At 46.9% G+C, this 21,758-nt stretch overlaps 9 protein-coding genes across 9 annotated transcripts; 5 read left to right on the top strand and 4 right to left on the bottom strand.

Moving 5' to 3' along the window:
- The first annotated feature begins 582 nt into the window (after positions 1–582).
- Positions 583–2,103, top strand: V8C40DRAFT_51603 (uncharacterized protein). The gene is made up of 4 exons (XM_083223060.1): positions 583–1,113; positions 1,170–1,403; positions 1,459–1,533; positions 1,589–2,103. Exons 1-4 carry the CDS (start codon positions 899–901, stop codon positions 1,998–2,000), a joined length of 936 nt encoding a protein of 311 aa, XP_083071070.1. The 5' UTR covers positions 583–898; the 3' UTR covers positions 2,001–2,103.
- A 542-nt stretch (positions 2,104–2,645) lies between these two features.
- V8C40DRAFT_280610 (ankyrin repeat domain-containing protein) lies at positions 2,646–2,969 on the bottom strand (the record flags this gene model as incomplete). Its single annotated transcript, XM_083221421.1, has 1 exon — positions 2,646–2,969. One exon carries the CDS (start codon positions 2,967–2,969, stop codon positions 2,646–2,648), a length of 324 nt encoding a protein of 107 aa, XP_083071069.1.
- A 1,720-nt stretch (positions 2,970–4,689) lies between these two features.
- Positions 4,690–5,864, bottom strand: V8C40DRAFT_280608 (uncharacterized protein). The gene has a single exon (XM_083221420.1). It carries the CDS (start codon positions 5,716–5,718, stop codon positions 4,705–4,707), a length of 1,014 nt encoding a protein of 337 aa, XP_083071068.1. The 5' UTR covers positions 5,719–5,864; the 3' UTR covers positions 4,690–4,704.
- A 1-nt stretch (position 5,865) lies between these two features.
- Positions 5,866–7,428, bottom strand: V8C40DRAFT_280600 (Zn(II)2Cys6 transcription factor domain-containing protein; the record flags this gene model as incomplete). Its single annotated transcript, XM_083221419.1, has 2 exons — positions 5,866–7,144; positions 7,248–7,428. The coding sequence occupies 2 exons, from the start codon at positions 7,426–7,428 to the stop codon at positions 6,141–6,143; spliced, it is 1,185 nt and encodes a 394-aa protein (XP_083071067.1). The 3' UTR covers positions 5,866–6,140.
- Positions 7,429–7,851: 423 nt separating this feature from the next.
- On the top strand, positions 7,852–8,419 carry V8C40DRAFT_249995 (uncharacterized protein). Its single transcript, XM_083216872.1, has one exon. It carries the CDS (start codon positions 7,883–7,885, stop codon positions 8,318–8,320), a length of 438 nt encoding a protein of 145 aa, XP_083071066.1. The 5' UTR covers positions 7,852–7,882; the 3' UTR covers positions 8,321–8,419.
- A 424-nt stretch (positions 8,420–8,843) lies between these two features.
- V8C40DRAFT_280599 (uncharacterized protein) lies at positions 8,844–10,181 on the top strand (the record flags this gene model as incomplete). Its single annotated transcript, XM_083221418.1, has 1 exon — positions 8,844–10,181. The coding sequence occupies one exon, from the start codon at positions 8,844–8,846 to the stop codon at positions 10,179–10,181; it is 1,338 nt and encodes a 445-aa protein (XP_083071065.1).
- Positions 10,182–11,521: 1,340 nt separating this feature from the next.
- On the top strand, positions 11,522–12,597 carry V8C40DRAFT_249993 (uncharacterized protein). Its single transcript, XM_083216871.1, has one exon. It carries the CDS (start codon positions 11,781–11,783, stop codon positions 12,399–12,401), a length of 621 nt encoding a protein of 206 aa, XP_083071064.1. The 5' UTR covers positions 11,522–11,780; the 3' UTR covers positions 12,402–12,597.
- Positions 12,598–13,961: 1,364 nt separating this feature from the next.
- V8C40DRAFT_280598 (GTPase domain-containing protein) lies at positions 13,962–15,446 on the bottom strand (the record flags this gene model as incomplete). The annotated part of the gene is made up of 5 exons (XM_083221417.1): positions 13,962–14,603; positions 14,671–15,075; positions 15,112–15,122; positions 15,174–15,283; positions 15,340–15,446. The coding sequence occupies 5 exons, from the start codon at positions 15,444–15,446 to the stop codon at positions 13,962–13,964; spliced, it is 1,275 nt and encodes a 424-aa protein (XP_083071063.1).
- Positions 15,447–17,148: 1,702 nt separating this feature from the next.
- Positions 17,149–21,746, top strand: V8C40DRAFT_280597 (ankyrin repeat domain-containing protein; the record flags this gene model as incomplete). The annotated part of the gene is made up of 4 exons (XM_083221416.1): positions 17,149–18,005; positions 18,038–20,964; positions 21,001–21,540; positions 21,613–21,746. 4 exons carry the CDS (start codon positions 17,149–17,151, stop codon positions 21,744–21,746), a joined length of 4,458 nt encoding a protein of 1,485 aa, XP_083071062.1.
- Between the last annotated feature and the right edge of the window lie 12 nt (positions 21,747–21,758).

Below are 21,758 nucleotides of genomic sequence, written 5' to 3'. Positions count from 1 at the left end.
TCTAAATATAAGTTTTCGGGATGCAATAGATCCGAAATAAGCGTCCGGGTTGCTTAAAGCTGAATCTCTGACTACCTACATAGTTCTAGTCCATTTTTTGCTGGATTCCCCTTCTGGCTTCAGTTCTGCTTACTTAAAGCTACGAGATAATACAGGGGACCATCACTGCCTAGCTTCATCCTAACTCTCCTGCTAACATAAACCTACCCTGTACTAGTTTATCCCTTGGGAACAATCAAGCGCATCACATACCGAACAACTGAAAGGCACCTATCTACCTAGCCCTTTATATCGCTTATAAGGACAAATATGGAGAGAACAATTGGATAAAGGTCCTGAATGAATCATTCGGTGCCCGCACCATAACAGATTTGTTGGCTGATTGCTCTGCGATTTATTGTCACATCATAATTCTCGTCAAATCTACTAAATCCTTCGTATTGATCGGACTGCGTTTACAAACTAGGACTAACTACAGCGAGAAGGATTTAGCAATGTTAAAATCCCTAACGCCTACAAACCCTTCTCCCTAAATCCTTCTGCCTGAATCCTTCTTCCTACGGCTTTGCGTTGGGGCTATGAGGAAATGTATGATTCCAAATCTTGCATTAAAATCGGTAATTGCACAAGGGCTTCAAGATGCTTTGCTATCTTGCTTATATATAGATCTCGTGCGAATCCGAATTTAGATTGGAGACTTATATATGTTCCAGGGAAAGGGCCTACCTTTCGAAATATTCTATCCCTCTCCCCAGGCTACGTGCATACATACAAGTATCATAAGCTTTCATTCATCTAGGCAGAAAATCACATAATTACTGACTCACAATCACTTCTGTTGTCACATTTGCTCCCCTGGACACTCAAATCCAACCCAAGCCCACCTACTAGTTCAATTATGCTATCATTTAATAAAATTGCGGTCTACGGACATCGCGGTTGGGCGAGCTCAGCTATCGTGGACGCACTCATCGCGTCCGGCGCGCCAGTGAAAGTACTCTACCGCCCTGACTCGGATGTTAGCCGTCTTCCAAATGACGTGCCCAAGGTCGCGGTCGATCTAGATAACGAGAAAGCCCTCACTGACGCACTGAAAGATGTCGACATCCTAATGTGAGTTTACATCATAGATGTTACATTAGGTATTCGCCGTTTGACACAGACTCCAGCTCCTTGGTAGGCCACGAAGGTGTCGTAAAGCAATACAACTTTATACGAGCCATTCCGAACACAAATGTCAAACTCTTTGTGCCATCTGACCTTGGCTCTCGCGTTGATGAGGAGAGAGCGACCATTCCTGTCCTAAAGGCCAAAGCCGAAGTGGAAAAGGCTTCCAAAAACGCGGGCATACCTACCACTGTGGTTCTGCCGGGTAACTTTGCTGAATCGACATTTTCCTCCCTGTATGTATCCTTACAAGATGCAGTCAACTTCAAGGCTAATCTTAGTTTCCCACAGCCTTGTTGGGATTGATGTTGGCGGCAATCGAATTGTCTATACCGGCGACAGCGAGCACCAGAAATTAAACGTCTGGTAAGTCACTCGTCATCTCAGACTTTCACGGGAGTCTGTTTCTAACAGTCTTCAGCTCGAGGCAGTATGTAGCCGCAGCTTACGCCGCAATCTTTGCCAAAACCCCAATCTCTCAGCTTCAGAATAGGAGCATTGGACTTTCGGAGTTCATCGTTACTGGGTCTGAAGTCACTGCAGCACTGGAACGCAAACATGGGACGCCTCCTCAGATCTTCCGGCCGAGCGTCGAGCAGGTCAGTAAGGAAATTGAGGCTCGTCTGCAAAAGGGGGATATTTCTGCGATACCCCTTGGATACCGCCTGGCCTGGGCGACCGGCAAACACTTGGAGCTTGTGGGCAACGATATTTGGGACGTCCAAGGCTACCCAAAGACGACACTCGAGAAGGTGGTTGTGGAGGGTGAGGTGGAGCCTTATAAGGCCTTCCCACCTCAATTCGCCGCATTGATAGAGACAACATTCTTCTAGTTCCAGAGCGTCCAGGAATGGAAGCTAGACAGAGGAGCCTGAACTCAATGTTAGTTACATGATAAAATAAGATATAGAGAGGAGAACAAAGTAAAAGACTCGGAGAGAATTGACAGCCAACCGGCATGTTCCGAGAGGGCGGGGCGGCTTTATATCCAGTTCTTGGATACAGCAATTTGCAAATGTATGTAGTTGATTGACGGCCATGCTGTAATAGCCACATTACGCCACAGAACTGGTCCGTGCGGAAAGATTTTTATTATAACGAGATCTGGACACTGATTTCCGTTTCTACTGTATGGGGACATTGTAAATACTCTTTTCTTATAGCCTATCAATTCTAATCCTATTTCGTATTTCTGACTTAATTCTCCTGGTGACTCTAATCATGCATATTGGCGTATGTAACGATTTTGGATGAAAAGTACAAAATATCCTAGCTCTTCGACTTGTGATCAACAAGTTAATAAACTCAGAGAAAACACAGTTTTATATGTCAGACACCCAAAGCATAATAACCACAGGCCAAACTCGCAGAATTAAAGATCACAAGGAGAGCAATATGCTTTATATCTCAATGTTATACTATACCCGCGCAGTAATCCCATCATGCGTCAGTTTTAGCCAACGTCCCGCTATTCTCCCTTAACACTCACCTCCCATTTCCACCAGCAGCTTAACAATAGCCGCATGTCCTCTCATAGCAGCCGGGGATAGCGGCGTCCGGTCGTGGTTATTCTTTGCCTCATCGTCGCCTGAATCCACAGCCAAGTGCAGTGCAGTCTTTTTATCGCCCGAGACCTTTCGGACATCAGCGCCATTCTGCCTCAGCCTCCATAATACCGGCTCATAACCGCCCAGAGCTGCCCAGTGTAGCGCTGTTCGCTTGTGACAATACTCTTGGTCAATGCTTTCGTGGAAAATGTCGTATGTCAAGTACTTCTCTACAGCAAGCACATGACCCTCCATGGCTGCCTCATGAAGTGGCGTCCGGCCGTCTTTGTTAGAGACAAGGGGGTTAGTCCTCGAATGCTGCATGATTATGTCCACGCAACATTCATAACCTTGGCTAGCTATTCAATGCAATGCAGTTCTCCCTATGGTATCTGTAATATTGATGTTTAGGGTAACCCTTTTGCTGGACGTGGTCGCCGGCCTACTTGCGATCCCTTTGCTCAGTTTACGAAGGCCTCTGGGGATCCTGAGCCGTTTGCAAGAAGCTGCCTAAGGCTCATGCAAGAATTCGCTTGGCACGCTTCCAATATGTCCCAGACCAGGAATGCGATCAAACAATTAGAGGATGCCATTGACAATGGCAGGTCCAAAAAAAAATATTCAGGCATTTTGCTGGCAAGTGAGATGGGATACAATGAGCTCATACTAGATCTTCGAGACTTTCTGGGCTTGAAGGGCTGTTTTAAAGGGTCACGATCGGAACTGTTCGAGCTACACGATGACAAATAATTTGCTTGAAACTTCTACCATCCCGTCAATGCTGCGAATGGCCAACAGACAAAGAAAATCGACGATGCAGCTCGGATCAACGCATGGCCCAGACAGCTGCCCCACGGAGTCAATCAGGGTACCTATTTTGTACGTGACCAGGTTTCTTTACTGCGCTTCTTGCCTGGTATTGCTGGCAATTTCATTCTCTAGTGTCCGGAAGATGCCTAGATCTGTTTATTTTTGGGATAAATTGGACACAGTACCTGCCAACGTTTGGTGCAATGGGTGGATGTGAATGGTTAATGGCCATAGCTCCTCTGAATATGAGGCCTCTCGCTCACGGAAAACTTTTGACATTCAACCGAGGTTGACACAATATACCGCAAAACTGGTCCGTGCAAAGAAAATTTTCTTTATAACGAGACTCAGATATATGAATTTGGCTTCTAGTGCACAAGATGGAGCATGTGCATATGTATGTGATTAAGCGTGAAGTTGCGCTACAGTAATATCGAAAATAGTACCTGAGTACTAGGTTTCGTTATGAGGCTAGTTGATAGTCAAATGCAGAGAACGGAAAGGTATAATAGAATAGAATGGCTACCGATCGAGGCAAGCTCGCCGGCAAGTAAGAATATTTTATATAAAGCCTCAGAAGCCTCTGCAGCGTAGGTAGATCTAACAATATGGAACAGATCCATCACTGATACTCCCACCAATCGAGCCAGGGTCATCAACGTCGCGCTACAAATCTCATCACCGAATCCAAGAACATGAAGACTGAGGTAAGAACAATCCAGTCCAATATGGACAGGCGGGAAATAACACCCGTTATTATTGATAGTTGTCAGCTGCGGCCAGTAAATGAGATAGGTATGTATATATCCATAATCTGGCAAGATTGACCGTCAGCCAACATTGCTAGAGGACTGCGATGCATGCTTCACAACATCTGTTGTATTGACCAAAAAGGCTCCCGATACAGCTGATTATTGGGTCTGAAGAGCTTATGAGCTGCTGTAGTACTTGCTCAGGCATTACGAGTAGTATATTTAGATCTAGATAAATCTTGGAATCTTGCTAACTTGAGAGGTCTTGATGAATCATATAGATAGTAAGCCGACGCCTGCGCGGTGTGGGTTATATAAGATGGATATGTGTAGAAAGAGTCGTAATATGTCTCTGTTATAAGCAATTTAACTAATGTAGGATAATATGGTTATAGGTAGTATGATATTCTTACAGAATGATTCACTGGTCACCACCCCTTTTCATTTTCGCTCCTGCTCCCATCCTTATTATTCTGTGTGATAGATCTCCCGTCTTGTTCTGCTTCTTTGACGATCAGTGGAACGGACCTGTCAAAATGTAAAATAATCGAGGACGCTCCAATTTTCGGGTGCGCATCCTCAGTTTCGACCGCTGTAGTCCAGACCTGCATGCCGAGCTCCAATCCGACAGTATTATCCTCAGCACAGCGCACCAAGCGCATCACTTGCTGCAATGCTTCTGTGCCAAATTCCTCAGTGAGTGCGGTTTTGTCTGGTGTCGCTAACGGAATCGCGGAATGATTTCTTTGTGCGAGGAGGATCGTGGCGCCTATTATGCCTAGGAAGATGCCAGTCTTTCCAAGGGCGAGACATAACAGAATGGCTAAGGCTCCGCTAGCAAGGCCAAGGAGCGCGCCTTCTTGAGCACCATGACGAATACCCTCAACAAGGCTCTTTGCCTCAGTTATTACCGTCCGAGTGCTTTGGGGATCGTAATTAAGCAAATCGGGTGCCGAGACGCCATGGTGCAATGGTCGATGTGATATCGTAGACGGAGTGGTGACTTTATAAGAGAGATCAAAGTACAAGCGACGCTTCTCCAAAATAGTGAAGCGAAGTTTGTGGTCCACGTCAAAGTAAAACCTTGTTTTCTGAAACTCCGAGGGCTCCTGTGTACGGATGCTGGTGACAGCATTCTCCAGCGCAGACCCAATGTACTTGTCGATGGTTTTTCTGTAGGACTGTTGGATTAGGTCTTGGCGAAGGATGTAAGTCAATCTTTCTGAGCCGAGGATGTTTCCAGCTACTCTCGTGGAGATTCCCCAGACTGTCGTGACGGCTATGAAGCAGACTTCCCCTGGTGGCGTGAGAGCCGAGAGGACGAAGAAAGACAAGACTACAACCACTCCACCAATCAAGGACGAGAAGACCATCGCCCTCCAGTTTCTCTTCTTTTCCACAGGTGTCGAGTTTTCATATGTGAAAGAGGTGGCTTGAGACATGTTTGAGCCCGTGATTAATCAATATCGAGTGTATAGTATGGTGGCGCGGTGTTGGATGTAAGAGGGATCGAGGTGTGAAATGGGATCCAACGCGGCTGCCTGATGTTAGGTACAATCAGTGACCAAAATCGTGCCTTACAGACAAATGACAAGGCTCGATTCCCTGCCTAAGAATATATTAAAGGATGAGGCTATGCAGCGCTTATTGGCTCAATATTTTCGGTACCGTACTTGTATACCGGTATTTGCAGCAAAATGACGTCTACGCTGCGTGTAGGATGCCAGGCAACGACGCTGAAGAGCCAGTAAGCAGTGTAGAAGAATGCTGAATATTTCATCATGCGGTATGAAGCATGAAATCACGAGTGTCCATCTGATCTGGGCACTGTTTATACCAAGTTGCTCATGTAGAGACGGACGTGTCAGGCAGCCAATGGCCTCACTCCATGACCCTCCCTCCAACACTCCACCCACTCCGGTCCCCAGACCAGTGAAAAGAAGCTGAATCCAAACTCGTCCATTTCGTTTGGATCACACGATTCCAGTGTTGCACGGCTACCCAAGTATGGCAGAAACAAGGGGTCTTCGGTCCGGCAGATGGTCGCCCACTGAGACGAAGTCGATGCGAGCCACAGGGATCGACGCGCGGTAAAGGGAATGCCGCCGGCACATTCACACCAGCCGTCCTTCATTGTGCGGTAGGCCGAGATGGTGGCCATGACGACGAGCCACGTCCGGCGGATGCTCTCGGAGAGAATCCATAGTCTCCAGAGCCGAGGTGTGGAATTACTGCTGTTGGAGTTGTTCTGTTGGTTGTTTTCATTCACAATAAAGTCTGGTGTGGCTTGAGAGGTTGTGATGCTATCCAAGGTTGCCGAATCCCACATCTGCTGACACCATGAGAGCAACGTTGGCATCGATTCTTCGGCGCGAGTCTGCTGCCATACGCCCTTGTCGAAGAGGCGGAGGATTTGGTATATGAGTAATGCCTGGACGCGAGCTAGATGCTGAGAAGTGTCGAGTGCAGGGACAGTCATTGACATGAGATTGCTGCTCCCCACTTCGATCCAGTTGTTTTTGATGAGCGAGTTTGCTCGGTCCTGGATGATGCGAGCAGTCAAGTCTTGGTTGCTGCTATTGCATGATTGCTGGATGCTGATGGACGAGAATGCGTCCTGCATACAAGATGGGAAGAAGCCATCGGCGTAGAGTTGGCGGTGTATAAAAGGGCACTGGCCGTCATGGATCCATTGAACGAGCCAGTCCTGCAGCCGTTGGACGAAGGTTCTGAAAACGGGTATGGGTATTTGGGGAGCTCTGGGGTTGGCCTTTTCAATGTTCCACGTCTCAGGGGTCATGAACCATAGCTTTGAGGAGGCAGAGGTGGATAGACTCGAGACATGGGTGTTGAAGAAGTAAACGTGGCCTGGATACAACAATCACGTTTGAGAACTTGATGTTAGACAACAGAACGCTCAAGATCTCATGACAGACTGATTCATAATAAAACATTGATTTAAACTACTTGCCTGGAATCTCAGTTGGTTCATCCGATGGACTCGATTTGGCAACGGCGCGTCGGATCAAGACGGCATATCGGCAGTCCAAGCCCTTGTCTTCACAGCGTCGACAGAATGGCCGAGCTTTGTCACACTTCCGCTTCGCAGCAATACAGGAAGCGCACGACTTTTGTCTCTTTTGAGCGACCATGACGTATAAGGAAATCAAGACTAGAAGAAGCAGCTGTTGATGCGAGTTGGTGACTTGGAAGAGACGGAGATGCAACCCGGGCTTAAGATGATTGCGGCAAACTAGCGGAGCTAACGGTGGAAATGAGGCGGGAGGCGGACGGTTTTGGTGGGGATACGACGGCAATTGCAGCCAATAATGTGTGAAGAGATGACCGAAAGGCGGTAGTACAATTGACGGATGGGGGAGAGAGGTGGAAATGGAGTGGAAGAAGCAGAGGCAGCGTTTGTAAGCTGGCGATGTTTCCAGGACTGGAGATGCTTGCTGTGTTTTGAGGATACATAGACAGAGTTGAGAGAGACTATAAAAAGATCCTGGAATCGCACTGCTTCACCATGGAATTATTATTATTACATATTGCAATACAGATTTGTATCGATTAACAGCAGCGCTCTGTGACACCCAATTCACCAAAATGGCTCCCAGTCGATCCCAGCTCGTCAACACGGCAAACGCCTTCATCGCCGCCTACAACCAATGGACCGTCTCCGGCGTTCTCTCCATACAAAGTCCCTCATGCACACACCGCGTTCTCCCTGGGAATCGACCAGCCAAAACCAGGGCTGAATTCGGAGAATTTCTCGAGCGCACCATTCCCGTCATCCGCAACTTTCGCTTACACTCTGTGGACACATCGCCGTGGATTGTGGATGTTGAGGCGAGGAGGGTCACGATGCACTTGAAGAGCACGGGGGAGTCGGATATTGGGGCGTATAATAATGAGTACATCTTCATGATTACCATCAGTGAGGATGGGGAAAAAGTGGATGGGATTCTGGAGTTTTTGGATAGTCTGTATTCGTCGGAGTTTGTGGGCAGCTTGGCCAAGCAAACGGGACAGGCATTGGGATAGACGAGTTTATGGAGTTTCAAGGTTCGTTCGTGTTCAATATTGTTTGTTCATTATGGGTACCGGGTAGTTGTGAGAACGAATTCCTGGCATAAAGAATTCACAAGTGCTGTGCACATATCGACTGAACGCAAGCTTTCGCATCATCTTTAGTTACGGCATCATTCAATTATCGTAAACCACGAGGTGCGAGAGAAACTGTATAATAGAAGTTGGCCTATTTATCTCAGCACAGAGCACGTGTTTTCGACCCCCAAAGAGCGAGGAAAATGTGAGCCTGAAATGTGAGCCATCAAGGCTGCGAGATTCACCCTATCCTCACTTCACATTTAACTCACCTGTGCGTGCACTCTGCCCTCTTTTCACTCCAACAACCACAAGAATAACTTCAAGAGTCATTCAAAATGATGAGCATCTTTTATTCCAACCACTGCCACTTCAAGCAGCGACCCGATTGCTTTTGGCACCAACGCAACTCTCCGGCTCTCATCCATCTCGAGTCTTTCGTCGCTCCTTGCCGATACCCATGGAGATCTCCAACAACGAAGCAACAGATCTTCGCGTGGAGATTCCGCCGACAGGCTATCTCGTGGATAAGCCTTCTTTGGACGGAGAAGGTGATCAACCATTTGCTTGTCCGCATTCGAGCTGCGATGGTTTCACCTTCGAAACGGTAGAGGAATGCCGCATCCACGAGGATGATTGGCACAACCCTCCATACTTCTGTTCCGAGTGCGACTCAACTTTTGCTGCGAGACCGGCTTTGAAGAGGCACTTCAAGGCCAGCGGACACTTTAATTGGATTTGCCTCGAAGACAAATGCAATTTGAAAGGCACCTTGTTTGCCAGTCAATCCGAGTTTGTGATCCACGCCCTAAACACTCCAGGTCATGAGCATTTGTTTCCCGAAGAGCCTCTCAGCAGCCCAGTTTCCGCGAAGAAGATTAACTATGCTGAGGTTGTCAACCTCATGGAGGGAGAAACTACAGAGGAGTGCCTGTCGGAAGAAGAGGGTGAAAGGTGCACAGAGCCATCCTGTCGCCGGTACCAGCGAGTGTTCTACACTGAAAGCGAATTTACTCGACACAAAGAATCCCACAATCATGTCAACGCCATCAAATATTCCGAATTTCTTCGAGAATCTGGCAAGTCTATTGTTGACATCATGGCTGAGCAAGAAGCTGCTAGAGAGTTCCGGTGCACTGTCGAGGGCTGTCCCAAATACGGAGAGAAGCTCAAGACGAGCCAGAGCTTTCATAGACATATTGCGACCGATCAACATCTTTACCCACGCCCGTCATCGGATCCGACTTCCCCAACTTCCGAGATTCGATTGAAGTTTGCTCAGATCAGTCTTGAGTGCGACGAACCGGAGTGCCCCAAGTTTCAGCACTCTTTTCTCAACAAGGGAAACCACACGAAGCATACCAAGTCAGTTGCGCATTGCAAAGCAGTGGAGTATGGAAATTGGAAGAGATCGATGGGCAGCTCCAGTGCTGGAAATCTGGAGAACACGAGGATCCAGACCCCAGAGAAACAGAAGCCAACTCCTATAGTGGCACCGCCTTCGACTCCTCAGATTTGGACTCGAAGTTTGTTTACTCCGATTAGTCCGCCAGCTACCGATTCTACATGTGCCCAGCGTACTCAATTCGTCACACCTACGAAGCGGGGGGTTCATGACATTGCCCTCATGACGCCACCGTCCTGGAGGGAAGAGAACTTGAGGAAGAGAAATCGCGAATTGGAGGAGGAGCTGGAGCGCATGAAAGAGAAAATGGACCGGATGAGAGCTGCGTACCAAGAGCAGATCAGCTCATTGTTCGAGACTCTCGGAGAAACCCAGTACCGCAACGGGCAATGAAGTTGTGGCAATTTTTGCCTTTATGGGCTGGAGACTGAGATGACGGATTGATCTGGCAAGGAGCTGTTTGTCTTTGCTTTGCCCGAATGACTGTGCTGGATGAGAACATGATGGTATAAGCATTTCTGACTGGTGGATTTTATTCACAGACGTTGTACAATAGGAATTTTAGGCAGGAAGCGGTTTAACGTAGGATGTGAACAAGGAGATGCGCTTTGAGTTGCCGGATCGGGCGTTTGACGCAGATTCAAGGCGCTGCCTATGTATGTCCTTTGCTTCTCAATGATACGCGACTGTTACTCATAGATGGAAAGCTTTTATGACCTGAATTGATCTCTTGATGTCTGAATCTTAATGCATGACGAATTATCACGTAAATCTCTGCCATTTATGGCATTCACTGCCACATCATCAATGCTGTGTATTACATGTAGTCAGCCGAGCGATTGAATGCAGCCACACGCAGCCAGCGCACCCATTGCCTAACTTGCAACATAACTATTCAAGGTAAATTTACCGATGGCCTCGTACGAGCTCTACTGCCATTGACCGACACGGCGAAAAAGTCCGGCATAATTGCAATCGGCAAAGTCGTGCAATAGGACAGTTGTAAATGGCTCAGGACGGTTAATCAAACCGGCAACTCAATCCGAGAAAGGGCTGACGGATGCACCGCACCAATCCTTCTGTCTCGTATTATACGAGTATCGCACCGTCAACTCCGAAAATGACTTTGCGTATTTCCACAGCCAATAGCTTTGTAATTCACGCTCACTACCGGGATTAGGCGGGCATTAGCTGGTCTTACATACAATTACACATACAACGCACAACGCACAACACACTCCATACTTGGCTACTTGCTCCATACTCTATTTTGATACGCAGGTGAGCTTTGAGCCTCTCCCTACTTGGTAATTTCCTTCGCAGTCCATGCTGGCGGGGCCGTGAAGAGACCCAAAACTCGTCAAAAATAGCTGCAACTCCTCTGGAGTCCCACCGCAACGCCGTAACTTTAGGTTCTCACCGGCGTTTACAAACGGGCAATAATGGTCGACGTGCCTCCTCCCTATAGAGCAGGTAAGTAATATGTGTATAGTCTTTTGCTGTTTCTTCCACCAATCACCAAGGCTCCGCCCTGCCAAGCTACTCGTGTCCCAAAGCAGAACTATCGAATAGACAGCGACATTCTCCAAGGCTGTGCGCGAAAACAGACGGCTTGACGGCACTATACCAAGCCAAACGACGCTAGCCTCGTCAGGGGCTCAGCTTAAAGACCTTCCCAACTGGTCATGCTCAAACGACGGTACTAGAAGCCTCGCCGTTGTAATAGGTGGAATATTCCATCAGCTCCGCTGGTTTGATGGAATGGGATTGATCAGGACATCCATGCTGCTGTCTTGCGTACGTACTCGTACATACAGCTAGTATTATGGGCACACTGACTGACGTCGACCCATTGATGCAAACAACTTGTATATAAGACGGCCCGGATCGACAGCTGATCATGTCTTGCTTCCTACTCTCTCTCACAGGCAACTTCAAGTCTTGATCAATTGACAAAAGCCTTTCACCAATTAACTCCATAACACCGTCAAGATGCTCGTCAAGTCCGTCCTCGCCACTCTCTCGGCTGCCACCGCCGTCTTTGCTGCCACTCCCCTCGAGAGCGGCAACTGGGTTCCCGCCAGCCCAGGCTTCTCGACCCAGACCTGTGCCGGAGGCAGCGTCAGCGGCAGCACCTTTTCCATCCCCGCGAACCCCAACGGAAGCACCAGCGGCTCCGGCTGCTCCAACGGCCACCTCCGCGCCGAACGTCGCTACAACGACGACTACACCTCCGGCGTCCACCAGTTCGCCGGCACCTTCAAGATCAACTCCCTGGGCGGCAGCCGTATCGCCATCAAGCAGACCTTTAACGGAGACACCGGCCCATACTTCATCCTGGCTGTCGACACTGGCGGCCGCCTGTACAGCGTCGAGGGCGGTGCTACTCTGGCTACCGGCGTTGCCAACGTCGGCTCGAGCGTCACCATCAACACCGTCCACAACGCCGACATTCACAGCTACCGCGTCTATGTCAACGGCCAGTTGGCTTTCCGTGACGACAATGCTCCTGGCGGAAGCTTCTATGACAAGTTTGGTGCTTACACCACTGACAGCGGCGTTGGTCCCATGAGCATCACTTGGTCTGATGTTGCTTTCTGGACCCGCCAGTAAGCGATTCATCAACTGAGGGATGAGTTGTTATGAAGGGGTGTGATTGACGGAGAGGTTATTCGTTGTATATTTGTTGGAGGATTTGTATATGCATACGCTTCTGACTTGAGCGGAATGATGTTTATAGCTCCATATGCTTATTCTGTATATAATCGGCTTCATGACTTAGCGGACGATGAATTCTTTTCTGTCTATACATGCGACTTGCCATATGCGTGATATGATAAGATTAGACCTATCTGGATGCATCAGAATGTTTCCAATGTAAACAACTCGTACGAGTATCTACCTAAGGGACCACTCGGCCGGCGACTCCGTAGGCCAAGTGGACACTCGGAGGAACTAGGTAGTCATGGAGAGCTGGAAACAGCTATTCTGGAAACGTGTTTGACTAGCCCACACTTTAAGTTCTGACAGTTATACCCATTAAGGCAGTACAAATGCTCCCTTGGCCTGATGCACCAGCAAGGATGATAATTTGCGTCTTTAGTTGAGCTATTAACGTTGTTGTAATTACAACATGTCACTACCAGAGACATCTACCGAAATAGCTACCGCTATGCTGGGCAGTATTAGACATCAATCCGTACCGTTATCGATCTCAAGAATTATCAGGATTGTCCTAGTCGGATGAAAGATGCAATAGAATGCAAAATTGCTCGACGAAATGAAGCAGCATTGGCAGGTTTGGGTGATGGACAACAACTACACATCTTCGTTACGTGCGGCTGAGAGTCAGTTCGAGTCCACGTGCCATGTTCTCTCACCGAAATCCTGCAGGTAGAAGACAACGCATTGGCGACTAAATTTTACCAAGTGCATATGCTGAATGCGTTATTGCATCATCGATATGTCGCCCGTTTGAGCCGCATCTGTTTGAGCCGCACCCGCAGGTATATGCAGAGCGTAGCCATATCCCAACCTTTATATGCAGCCTGTCCGCAAATGTCAACATGGTGACTGTATTCATTAATGGCAACAGAGCCAACTGGATTAGTATACAATCAGAGGCGTTTATACCCACCAGCCTAGTCTCTGTCGCGAGCCGACGTGCAATAAGATCGGCGCGGTTATTGGTCATGACGATTCATGACAATATCGAAATGACCGGGCATCAATACCTATGACCTATACATAAGTGCCACGTAGTTTAGCACCGATGGTAGTATTCATACTCGCAGTACTTAAAGCGCACATGCTCAGATGCATGCACCAAATTAATTCAACAAGTTTGGGCGCCCTTCCTACATGCATGTAACTCCATGTACATGTACGTTGAGAGATGCCCCGAGAATTTCAGCGCATCTTTATGTTTATCTGGTATACTCTCTTGCGTTGATGGCGTGCTTACACTGTGAGCGTTGTCGTAATGAGTGTGGAGAAGCCTCGCATTTTTATATGGTGAAATGGCAGCCACTCAGTGAATAACGATGTAGAGATGCTTGGGATTACATGACACTATTCAAACCACGAATATAAATGAGCGAAATTGAATATGAGAAAAGAAACATGAACGTATACTAAGCGTTTAAAGTGACCTATTGTCGCTGAGAGAATGTTCTATCTCGTATGCTGGCGACGCCTGGGATAGTCATCTCTGTCTTCGCCAAAGCCAAAAACGCCCTTCCAAAGACACCCCAGTAGAGGCAGTATATTCCACCCATTCCATATATCCTCTGAGGAATGTGCATGTTGTTCATGGGGAGCCCTCTGCTTATTTTGCGAAGTGCTCTTCCTGTTCGTGGCTCTCAAGCGCTCTTGCGATATGTCCTTAATTGCAGCGAGGCGCTGAGCAGCATTTGTTCTCGGACTCTGAACATCACGACTAGTACTTTGGCTCTGCTCAATGTGAAGAACCCGTCTCTCCAGTTCTTTCATGCGCGGTTCAAGCGCCGCGTCCGGAATGGTTGCCAACGAGGGCTCAACATTAAGCTCGACATTAGGCAATCTTGATTGGAAGCGTGCCGCCACTTGTGCGGCAAGCTGGCCTAGAGAAAGATGCAGATGAGCGTTGTCGTTCTGAAGCTTGGCCATTCGAGACTCAGCTGCTTCTCTTTCTTTCTTGATGACATCGACCGCCTCCGCATCTTTCTCAGCAAGCGCCTGTTCAATGCTCTCTTGGAATTCTGCAAGATCTTTCTCAAATCTCTCGCGGGCTTCGCGGAAGTTCTTCTGCAAGTAAAGTCCGGCCCCCTGTCTCATCTAGAGGCAGATTTTTGTTCATCATCTCTGTTTGTATCTCCAAGACCACATGGGCTCCCTTTTCAACAAGTTTGGAGACGATGGCATTGGCTGAGTCCCTTGAGCCGTCGTGCTTCATCATGATACTCCCTTTCTGGAGCATATCTCCCCAAAATTCAGGACGCTGAAGCTGCATACAACGTTGTCGCCCAGTCTCGTCTCTGTTTTCAACAGCATCCAGTGCACTCCACATGGTGGTAGCAAGGATAACATAGGGGAACGCCTTTTCGCCGCAGAGTTTTTGGAAGATGTTCAAATTCTTTAAACTGGATCCAGAGATTCGCGTGTCCGCAATACGGTGAAGATAGATAAACCCGGTCAATCGTACATTCTTGACGTATAAAGCAGCCAGAAAGAGTGCTATTTCCTGCAATATTTCCGAATCAGGGCGATTCGTATCATCGAAGCCAGGTGTATCGATGATGTGAATAGTCTATTGACTATTATAACGGAAGCTATAAACGCCTACTTCAGCGGTACCTATAGCTTAGTGAGTATCAAAGAACCATGCAGCGCATAGGTAAATCATACATGATTTCAGATCGTGCCCAATTTCAACTTGTTCATCCGTAAGCAAGGAGACGAAAGTACTTTTCCCGGCACCTGTACCCCCCATAACGACGATTGCAACGCTATCTTCACTATAGGCTGTTGCTCAGTATGGTGTATTATTCTTGTTCAAATAAATCTGACAAACCTGAACCCTGGGTTGTCTCTGAGTCGCTCATTTGGCTCCAAGTCCATTGGTGTTGTGCTGGAGTCCACCACACCTTGGTTCTCAGGTTGGCGAAGCTTGAGCGTCATTGTGATATCAATGTTGTAAAAGAGCTAAGGTTTTGTATTTAGCGTTGAAGCTTGAACGGATTTTAGCAATCCATATGCCAAATCTTAGGCACATAGATAAATGCACTCGAGGGCTCTATCTAGTACATACAGAGCTGTTTTGTTAATCGAGGGAAGAGCAAGAAGTAATGCCTTAGGCGTGCAGCAACCTGCTGGCCAAGAGCTCTTTGGAACTAAACTACGGGTAAAATGGTAGGCAGGAAGCAGACCACGTCACCAGATCACATCCATATTTTTTTTGGTGACGATAAGAGACTACAGTGCGGAGCGATGTGTGTGGGCTTGCCTCGTGTGAGAGTGACTTGGGTTGGACTGCGTTCAACTTGCAGAACCTGAGTAATAACCCCATCTCATCATTCAATCACACAAGTTTAGCCATAGCAGAAATGTGATATCTTTGGGCAGCAAATGCCCCCGTGTTGCTAATGGGGGGCAGCGTAGGGCATCGCTAGTTAGCTATTGGGTGAACCCGACCTCGAAATCCCAACACATATTGTTCCGAGCCCCTAGGAAGAGTTTGTAGATTTGAGACCTTAGCAAACACTCGTAGGTACGTGTATTTGGTGCCTACAGAGTAGCATTCAGCCTCAATTCTGTACACGTACGAAGTAGGTACTATACTTATGCATTAGATAGTGCCCATAACTGCCCAATTCACGTCCCAGTTCCTATATGCATGGCCAAGAAGCCAAGTCAGCCGCACTCATAGTTGGCCAATAATTCAAATTGACATGTGTACAATTTGCTCACCGGAGATTTTGAGGCGCTGTCAAGGCATTCTGCGGCTAATAGTAGAAATTTTAAAACGATTGCTACCTGCAAGCCAAACATTGCTGGACTCCTACTTGCAAAAAACGCCCAAATAACCTGGGATGGTCCCTCGACCTGCAGCACCTTATGTATTTACAAAATCTCGGCCCTTTCCAAGCAACATGACAGTCAACAATACAATGGTCTTTAGCTGACCATTAAGATTTATATTTCAACAAATATAATACTAGTCATAATCCTCTTTTAGGTGAGGTTATTTCGAAGTCACGTATATGTGCTTCGGTATCTAGAGATGTGGTTTGGAAAACATCTGTCGAAGGAACCGTAGCGACATAATGTGGTTGATAAAGCTGTTGAACTACATCCATAAGATTACGCAAGAATAGCCGCCTACTTTTGCCACAGAACTCATTATCGAGCTATGTGGTAAGATAAGGTACTATGCAAAACATTTTGGTTGCTTGCAGTTCATTTTTTTTCTTCTCTTAGGCTTAGGCTAGGCCGAAGAAAAGGAGGCATGAAGTGTTACGGATAAAGACCAGGTATCGGGACTCATGACGAATATAAAGGCGCCACGTAGTTGGTGTCACTCAGCCTTGCCAATTGTAAAAGAGCATACGGGCAGGTGCATGAAAAATACCTGGAAGATAGTTGCACAGGTACGGCCTAACGGGAGGCTGCACTCAAGCTCTCCCAGTATGTGGCTCTGTCCTAGTTTCCCCCTTAATTCAGGCGCGGCCGGTAGCTGTTCATGTATATAGACGAGGAGACCAACTTCGACATTGGCAATATTGATTTGGGAAAACAAATAGGAACCACAAACATTCACCAAAGTTTTCCATCATCGAGATAGCTGTTCCTAGCCATTGCATTTCTTCAACAAGGGTTAACCATGTTGTCAACCAACACAGTCTTCCTGCGCATCATCCTGGCAGCCTGTTTGCCAACAGCCGTAACAGCATCTTGGTGGGATGATTTTACCAATAATTTGGCAACGGATCTTACACCGCTGATTGCCTTATTTGGCGAGCAAGCGACCAAACAATTCCTCAGCGAGTCAACGACCTTCTTGGACAATTTCCTTTTTGCCATGGCGCCTCTTGGAATCTTGACTGGAGTTGTGTCTGCTATTCGGGTCTGCGGAGGGCCGTCTCTACGAGCATTTATCGGTCGCGCACAAGAGGGGGGAGGAATTGCCGAGGCGGAGTTGTGCTCCTCTACTAGCCGCGACGTGTGTGAGCTCTATCACAACGGTGCCATCGTCAGGGTTTTCGGGCGACCTAAGATCTTGGAAATTGTCCATGACCCCGAATTGGAAAAGAAAGACGACAGCGAAAGTAAAAACACGTTTGGGATTAACATTTCTCGGGAGTATTTCCAAATGGCTAAACAAAATGGCGCGGGCTGGGAAGAACGAGGAAAAGAGAAACCATCCCACGACGCGGAAAATAGGCCACCGCCAACCAAAAATACCTTTGACAATTTTGCACCGAATCCTAATCTCTCACTCAACATTGGAATAGTAAAGCGGTCATCCTTTGTGTACATTGGGGCTGCTTTCGTTGGATTCCTCGCGCAGGCCTCGGTGCTAGTGCTAAGCGCTATCATTACTTATAAACTGCACTGGAAAAAGAACGGAAACTCCATGAACCCTTGGGCTTTCCCCTTTATATTCGTGGGTACAATATTTGTTTGCTTTGGCATGTTTCTCTGCGCCACTTTGGTAAACGATAGCACCAAAGAGAGGGTGTTTGAATGGAAGCATGAACCAAAAAATCGAGCTCTACCCTTTACGTGGTCCAGCCAGGAAACCAGGTGGTCGGGGATCAGACTTTTGATCCCTTTTTATTCTCTAAACCGATAAAGCGTTACATGACATCCTGGAAGGTTGCTCAGACTTCCAATTCAAGTTCCGGAACAAGAAAACATAAACTTTCTTTCAACAGCTTCAAAAATCCTTCTGAAGAAATTTCAGTATTGGTCGCTACTATTATAACAATACTTGGTTTCGCCTTGCAGTTTGTTGGTTTGCGAGCAATGCACTCCATAGTTTCTCTTTTACAGCTTGCAGTTATCCTATTAATGAGCGTGATCCGGGCCTTGTTGAGGACGCAACGTTTAAACATAGATGAAAATATCCTTCGTGATCGTCCAGATGAAGTGAGCGGCCATGAACTCGATTGGATGGCTCTGCAGATGGCTAGAGATGAGAATGGTCCGAGATATTTCTGGAGAGTGGCCGCACAACTTCCAACGCAACATGCACAGCGGAGGTCTGAAGATATGAACAACAAAGCATGGGAATATAGGATCAGACTTGCTGAACTCACCGGGCAGTCAAAAAATACTAAATCGAATCTCTCTAATGCATGGGGTAATGATCTTGTGAGTGGACGATTGCAAGCTCAACAGCTCAAAAAGGCAATCGAAGGTAGTCTTGCCATTCTCGAAAATCACGCCAAAGTTGGTATTGATCTCGCAAACCTCTCTTGGACTTTAGACCTTGCGATAGGAGAATATGGAGAAACGTCATACCAAACCCAAAGTATAAAAATCGATATCCAGCGGTTAGATTCAGTCTGGACTGTGGACCCGAATCACCTTGAAGCCGTTATTGGATTATGGTCTTGGTCCATTATTTCAGACCCACGCACGGAAGAAGTATCCTTCGGACTCAAAACATCGACTGCAGCAGACAAACCAATGCACTGGGCTATAACTGCTGGAATAGAAGATGAAATAGAACGATCATGGAGGGAAATCCAATTCTGGATCGAGAGACCCAACATACCATTATTAAAATTGAGTATCAAGAGGCCTCGACCGTTGGATGATGTGAACCCAGATGGAACGACGATATTGGAGCCAGATGAACAGATATTGGCTCATGAAATTGATTTATCTACGCCAGTCTCTATGTTAAATCCATATCATAGACTATTTGGTTTGCATGGCATTGATATTCGCAGTGGGCCCCCCGCGCTCGCTGCGACCCGGCTTGAGTCGAAACACATCCCTAAGCTTTGCTCTCAAGACATTTACCAATCTTTCTTACGCACCATTTCAGCTTATTTAGACTTTGAAAGCAAAACGACGGTAGTTACCGGCAATACCATACGCTTAGAGCACCGGCTTGTAACCAAACTCATCGACTGTCTCGAAACGAGTGGTCTAGGGTCTAGGCAAGACGCATCTCTAATTATTATTCCGACGCTACAGAACCATTCGCTCTTACCACGTACTACGGAGGCCATCCCGGCCGCCTACAAGGTGGCCGAAAACTTCAGGAAAAGCGATAACTTTAAGGAAGCTGAAGGAGTTCTTCGATGGGTATGGGGAGTCATGACCGAATTAAATGAACCTCGAGATATGGTGTTGCTCGAGCTGGGTGAGCTTTATCGTCATGCTTTATTTTCGGATCAATGGCAAGAATTTGGGAAAACGGGAATAAATTGGATGGATTTGCAACAAGAAACATTGGCATTGAGCCCGGAAAGCGAGGTAATAGCTCGTTACGTGGAACTGGAAAAGCGGCCAAGAGAAGCTCGAACTGGGCAACACGTCCTTGAAGCAATATCAAGAAATGATAGGATTGAGACGCTTTGGTCAATTAGCCAGATTCGCGACAGTGACGGCGGTCTCCCAATCGACAAAAAAAGCGGCCGATCTGTTCTTTCTTTCTTATGTGAGAAAGGATGGCTTGAGCTTGTTAAAATCACACTGGAGATTGGGTCCGTTGTTGACTCTATTGACAAACAAGGACGCACGCCATTAAGTTATGCTGCAGAGCAAGGCCATACTTTAATTGTGAATATTTTGATGGAGGCAAATGCACTTCCCATTATTGAAGATTCATTCAGGCGGTCTCCTTTATCATACGCTGCCGCTAAAGGCCAGATGGCTGTAATAGAAAAGTTACTGAGCGATCCACGCGTGCATACATCTACCACGGACGCACAAAGCCGCTCGCCACTACACTGGGCCGCAGCTAACGGTCATCATGATGCTATGAAATATCTTGTGGACCATGGTGCTTCAGTGCATAACGTGGACAGCAACGAATTTACACCACTAGTAGCTGCATTACTGAAAGCCGGTCGAAGTAGACTAGATCGAAGGCGAACTGCAGATCTACTACTCCAAATGAAGTCAAAGCTTAACTATATAATCCAAGGCCAAGAATTATTGGAATGGGCTCTTCAAAAAGGCGAGTTTATGTGTGTTGAGTACATTCTGGAACATCATTCGAAAAATGACTTCGCAGTCGCTGTGCACATTTTGGCACCAATATACCAACAATATGGAAGTGAATCTTTACACCGATATCGAGATAGACTTAGCACGTTCTCCTTACCACCGGATTTTCAATCTGGTTTCAAGATCAGATTTTTTTATGATGATATTGAAGAGGAAAAGATCAAATTGAAGACTTTATTGAGCGTTGCGGAAGGACATTTCGCTATAGAAGTTGCACATGTCAATGGCGGCTCTCAGAAGTGGACCACCAACCGTGACAGGGGACATAAAATCATGGATATGCTATTGGACGAATTCCAAGAACTAGGCGCAATCGAGAAGTTGGTCAAAGCCGCAGCTACAAACCAGATTAATGCATTGGAGACGATGTCAATACTTTTCGATCGATATAAATCTCAGATTCAACTTACAGAAGATTTAGTCGAAGCTGCGGCTAGTAGCCCATATGATGGTCTGGGAATAATAAAACTGTTCCTTCACCGGCAAGGAGATCAAGTCCCGATTACAGAGGACGTGGTTAAAGCTGCAGCTGGAAACGAAGGGCAAGGCAAAAAAATAATCGAACTCCTTCTTGATCGGCGGGGAGACCAAATCCAGATTACAGAAGATGTGGTTCAAGCTGCAGCTTATAATGAAAACCAAGGCCTGGACTTAATCGAACTCCTTCTTGACCGGCGGGGAGATCAAGTCCCGATTACAGAAGACGTAGCCAAGGCTGCAGCTGGTAATAAGAAATATGGCGAAGAAATAATCAAATTCCTTTTTTACAAGCGGGGAAATCAAATCCCTATTACAGAAGATGTGGTTAAAGCTGCAGCTGGTAATAATCACCGAGGCAAGCAAATAGTCAAAATCTTTCTTAGCTGGTGGAAAGATCAAATCCCCATTACAGAAAATGTAGTTAAAACTGCAGCTGGTAATGAGACCAATGGTTACAGAATAATCAAACTCCTTCTTGACCAGCGGGGAGGTCAAGTCCCGATTACAGAAGATATTATTAAAGCTGCGGCTAGTAACCTAAATAATGGTCTAAGAATAATCGAACTCCTTCTTGACCAGCGGGGACATCAAGTCCCGATTACAGAAGATGTTATTAAAGCTGCGGCTGATAACCTAAATGATGGCCCGGGAATAATAAAACTGTTACTTAACCGGCGGGGAGATCAAGTCCTGATTACAGAAGATATAGTTAAAATTGCGGCTACACTGGGAATTAATCGAACTCCTTCATGAAGCGCGGAATGA

The sequence above is a fragment of the Trichoderma camerunense genome (genome assembly GCF_050948025.1).
Source record: "Trichoderma camerunense strain CBS 138272 chromosome Unknown V8C40scaffold_13, whole genome shotgun sequence".
NCBI classification, from domain to species: Eukaryota; Fungi; Ascomycota; class Sordariomycetes; order Hypocreales; family Hypocreaceae; genus Trichoderma; species Trichoderma camerunense.
This window is presented reverse-complemented; position numbering and strand designations above follow the sequence as displayed.

Excerpts from the sequence above, each read along its gene's own strand:
- V8C40DRAFT_280608 (XM_083221420.1), bottom strand. The coding sequence starts at position 5,718 with ATGTCTCAAGCCACCTCTTTCACATATGAAAACTCGACACCTGTGGAA.
- V8C40DRAFT_51603 (XM_083223060.1), top strand. The coding sequence starts at position 899 with ATGCTATCATTTAATAAAATTGCGGTCTACGGACATCGCGGTTGGGCG. Across the intron at positions 1,114-1,169 it reads AAAGATGTCGACATCCTAAT|CTCCTTGGTAGGCCACGAAG; the intron begins GTGAGTTTACAT and ends CACAGACTCCAG. Across the intron at positions 1,534-1,588 it reads CACCAGAAATTAAACGTCTG|CTCGAGGCAGTATGTAGCCG; the intron begins GTAAGTCACTCG and ends AACAGTCTTCAG.
- V8C40DRAFT_249995 (XM_083216872.1), top strand. The coding sequence starts at position 7,883 with ATGGCTCCCAGTCGATCCCAGCTCGTCAACACGGCAAACGCCTTCATC.
- V8C40DRAFT_249993 (XM_083216871.1), top strand. The coding sequence starts at position 11,781 with ATGCTCGTCAAGTCCGTCCTCGCCACTCTCTCGGCTGCCACCGCCGTC.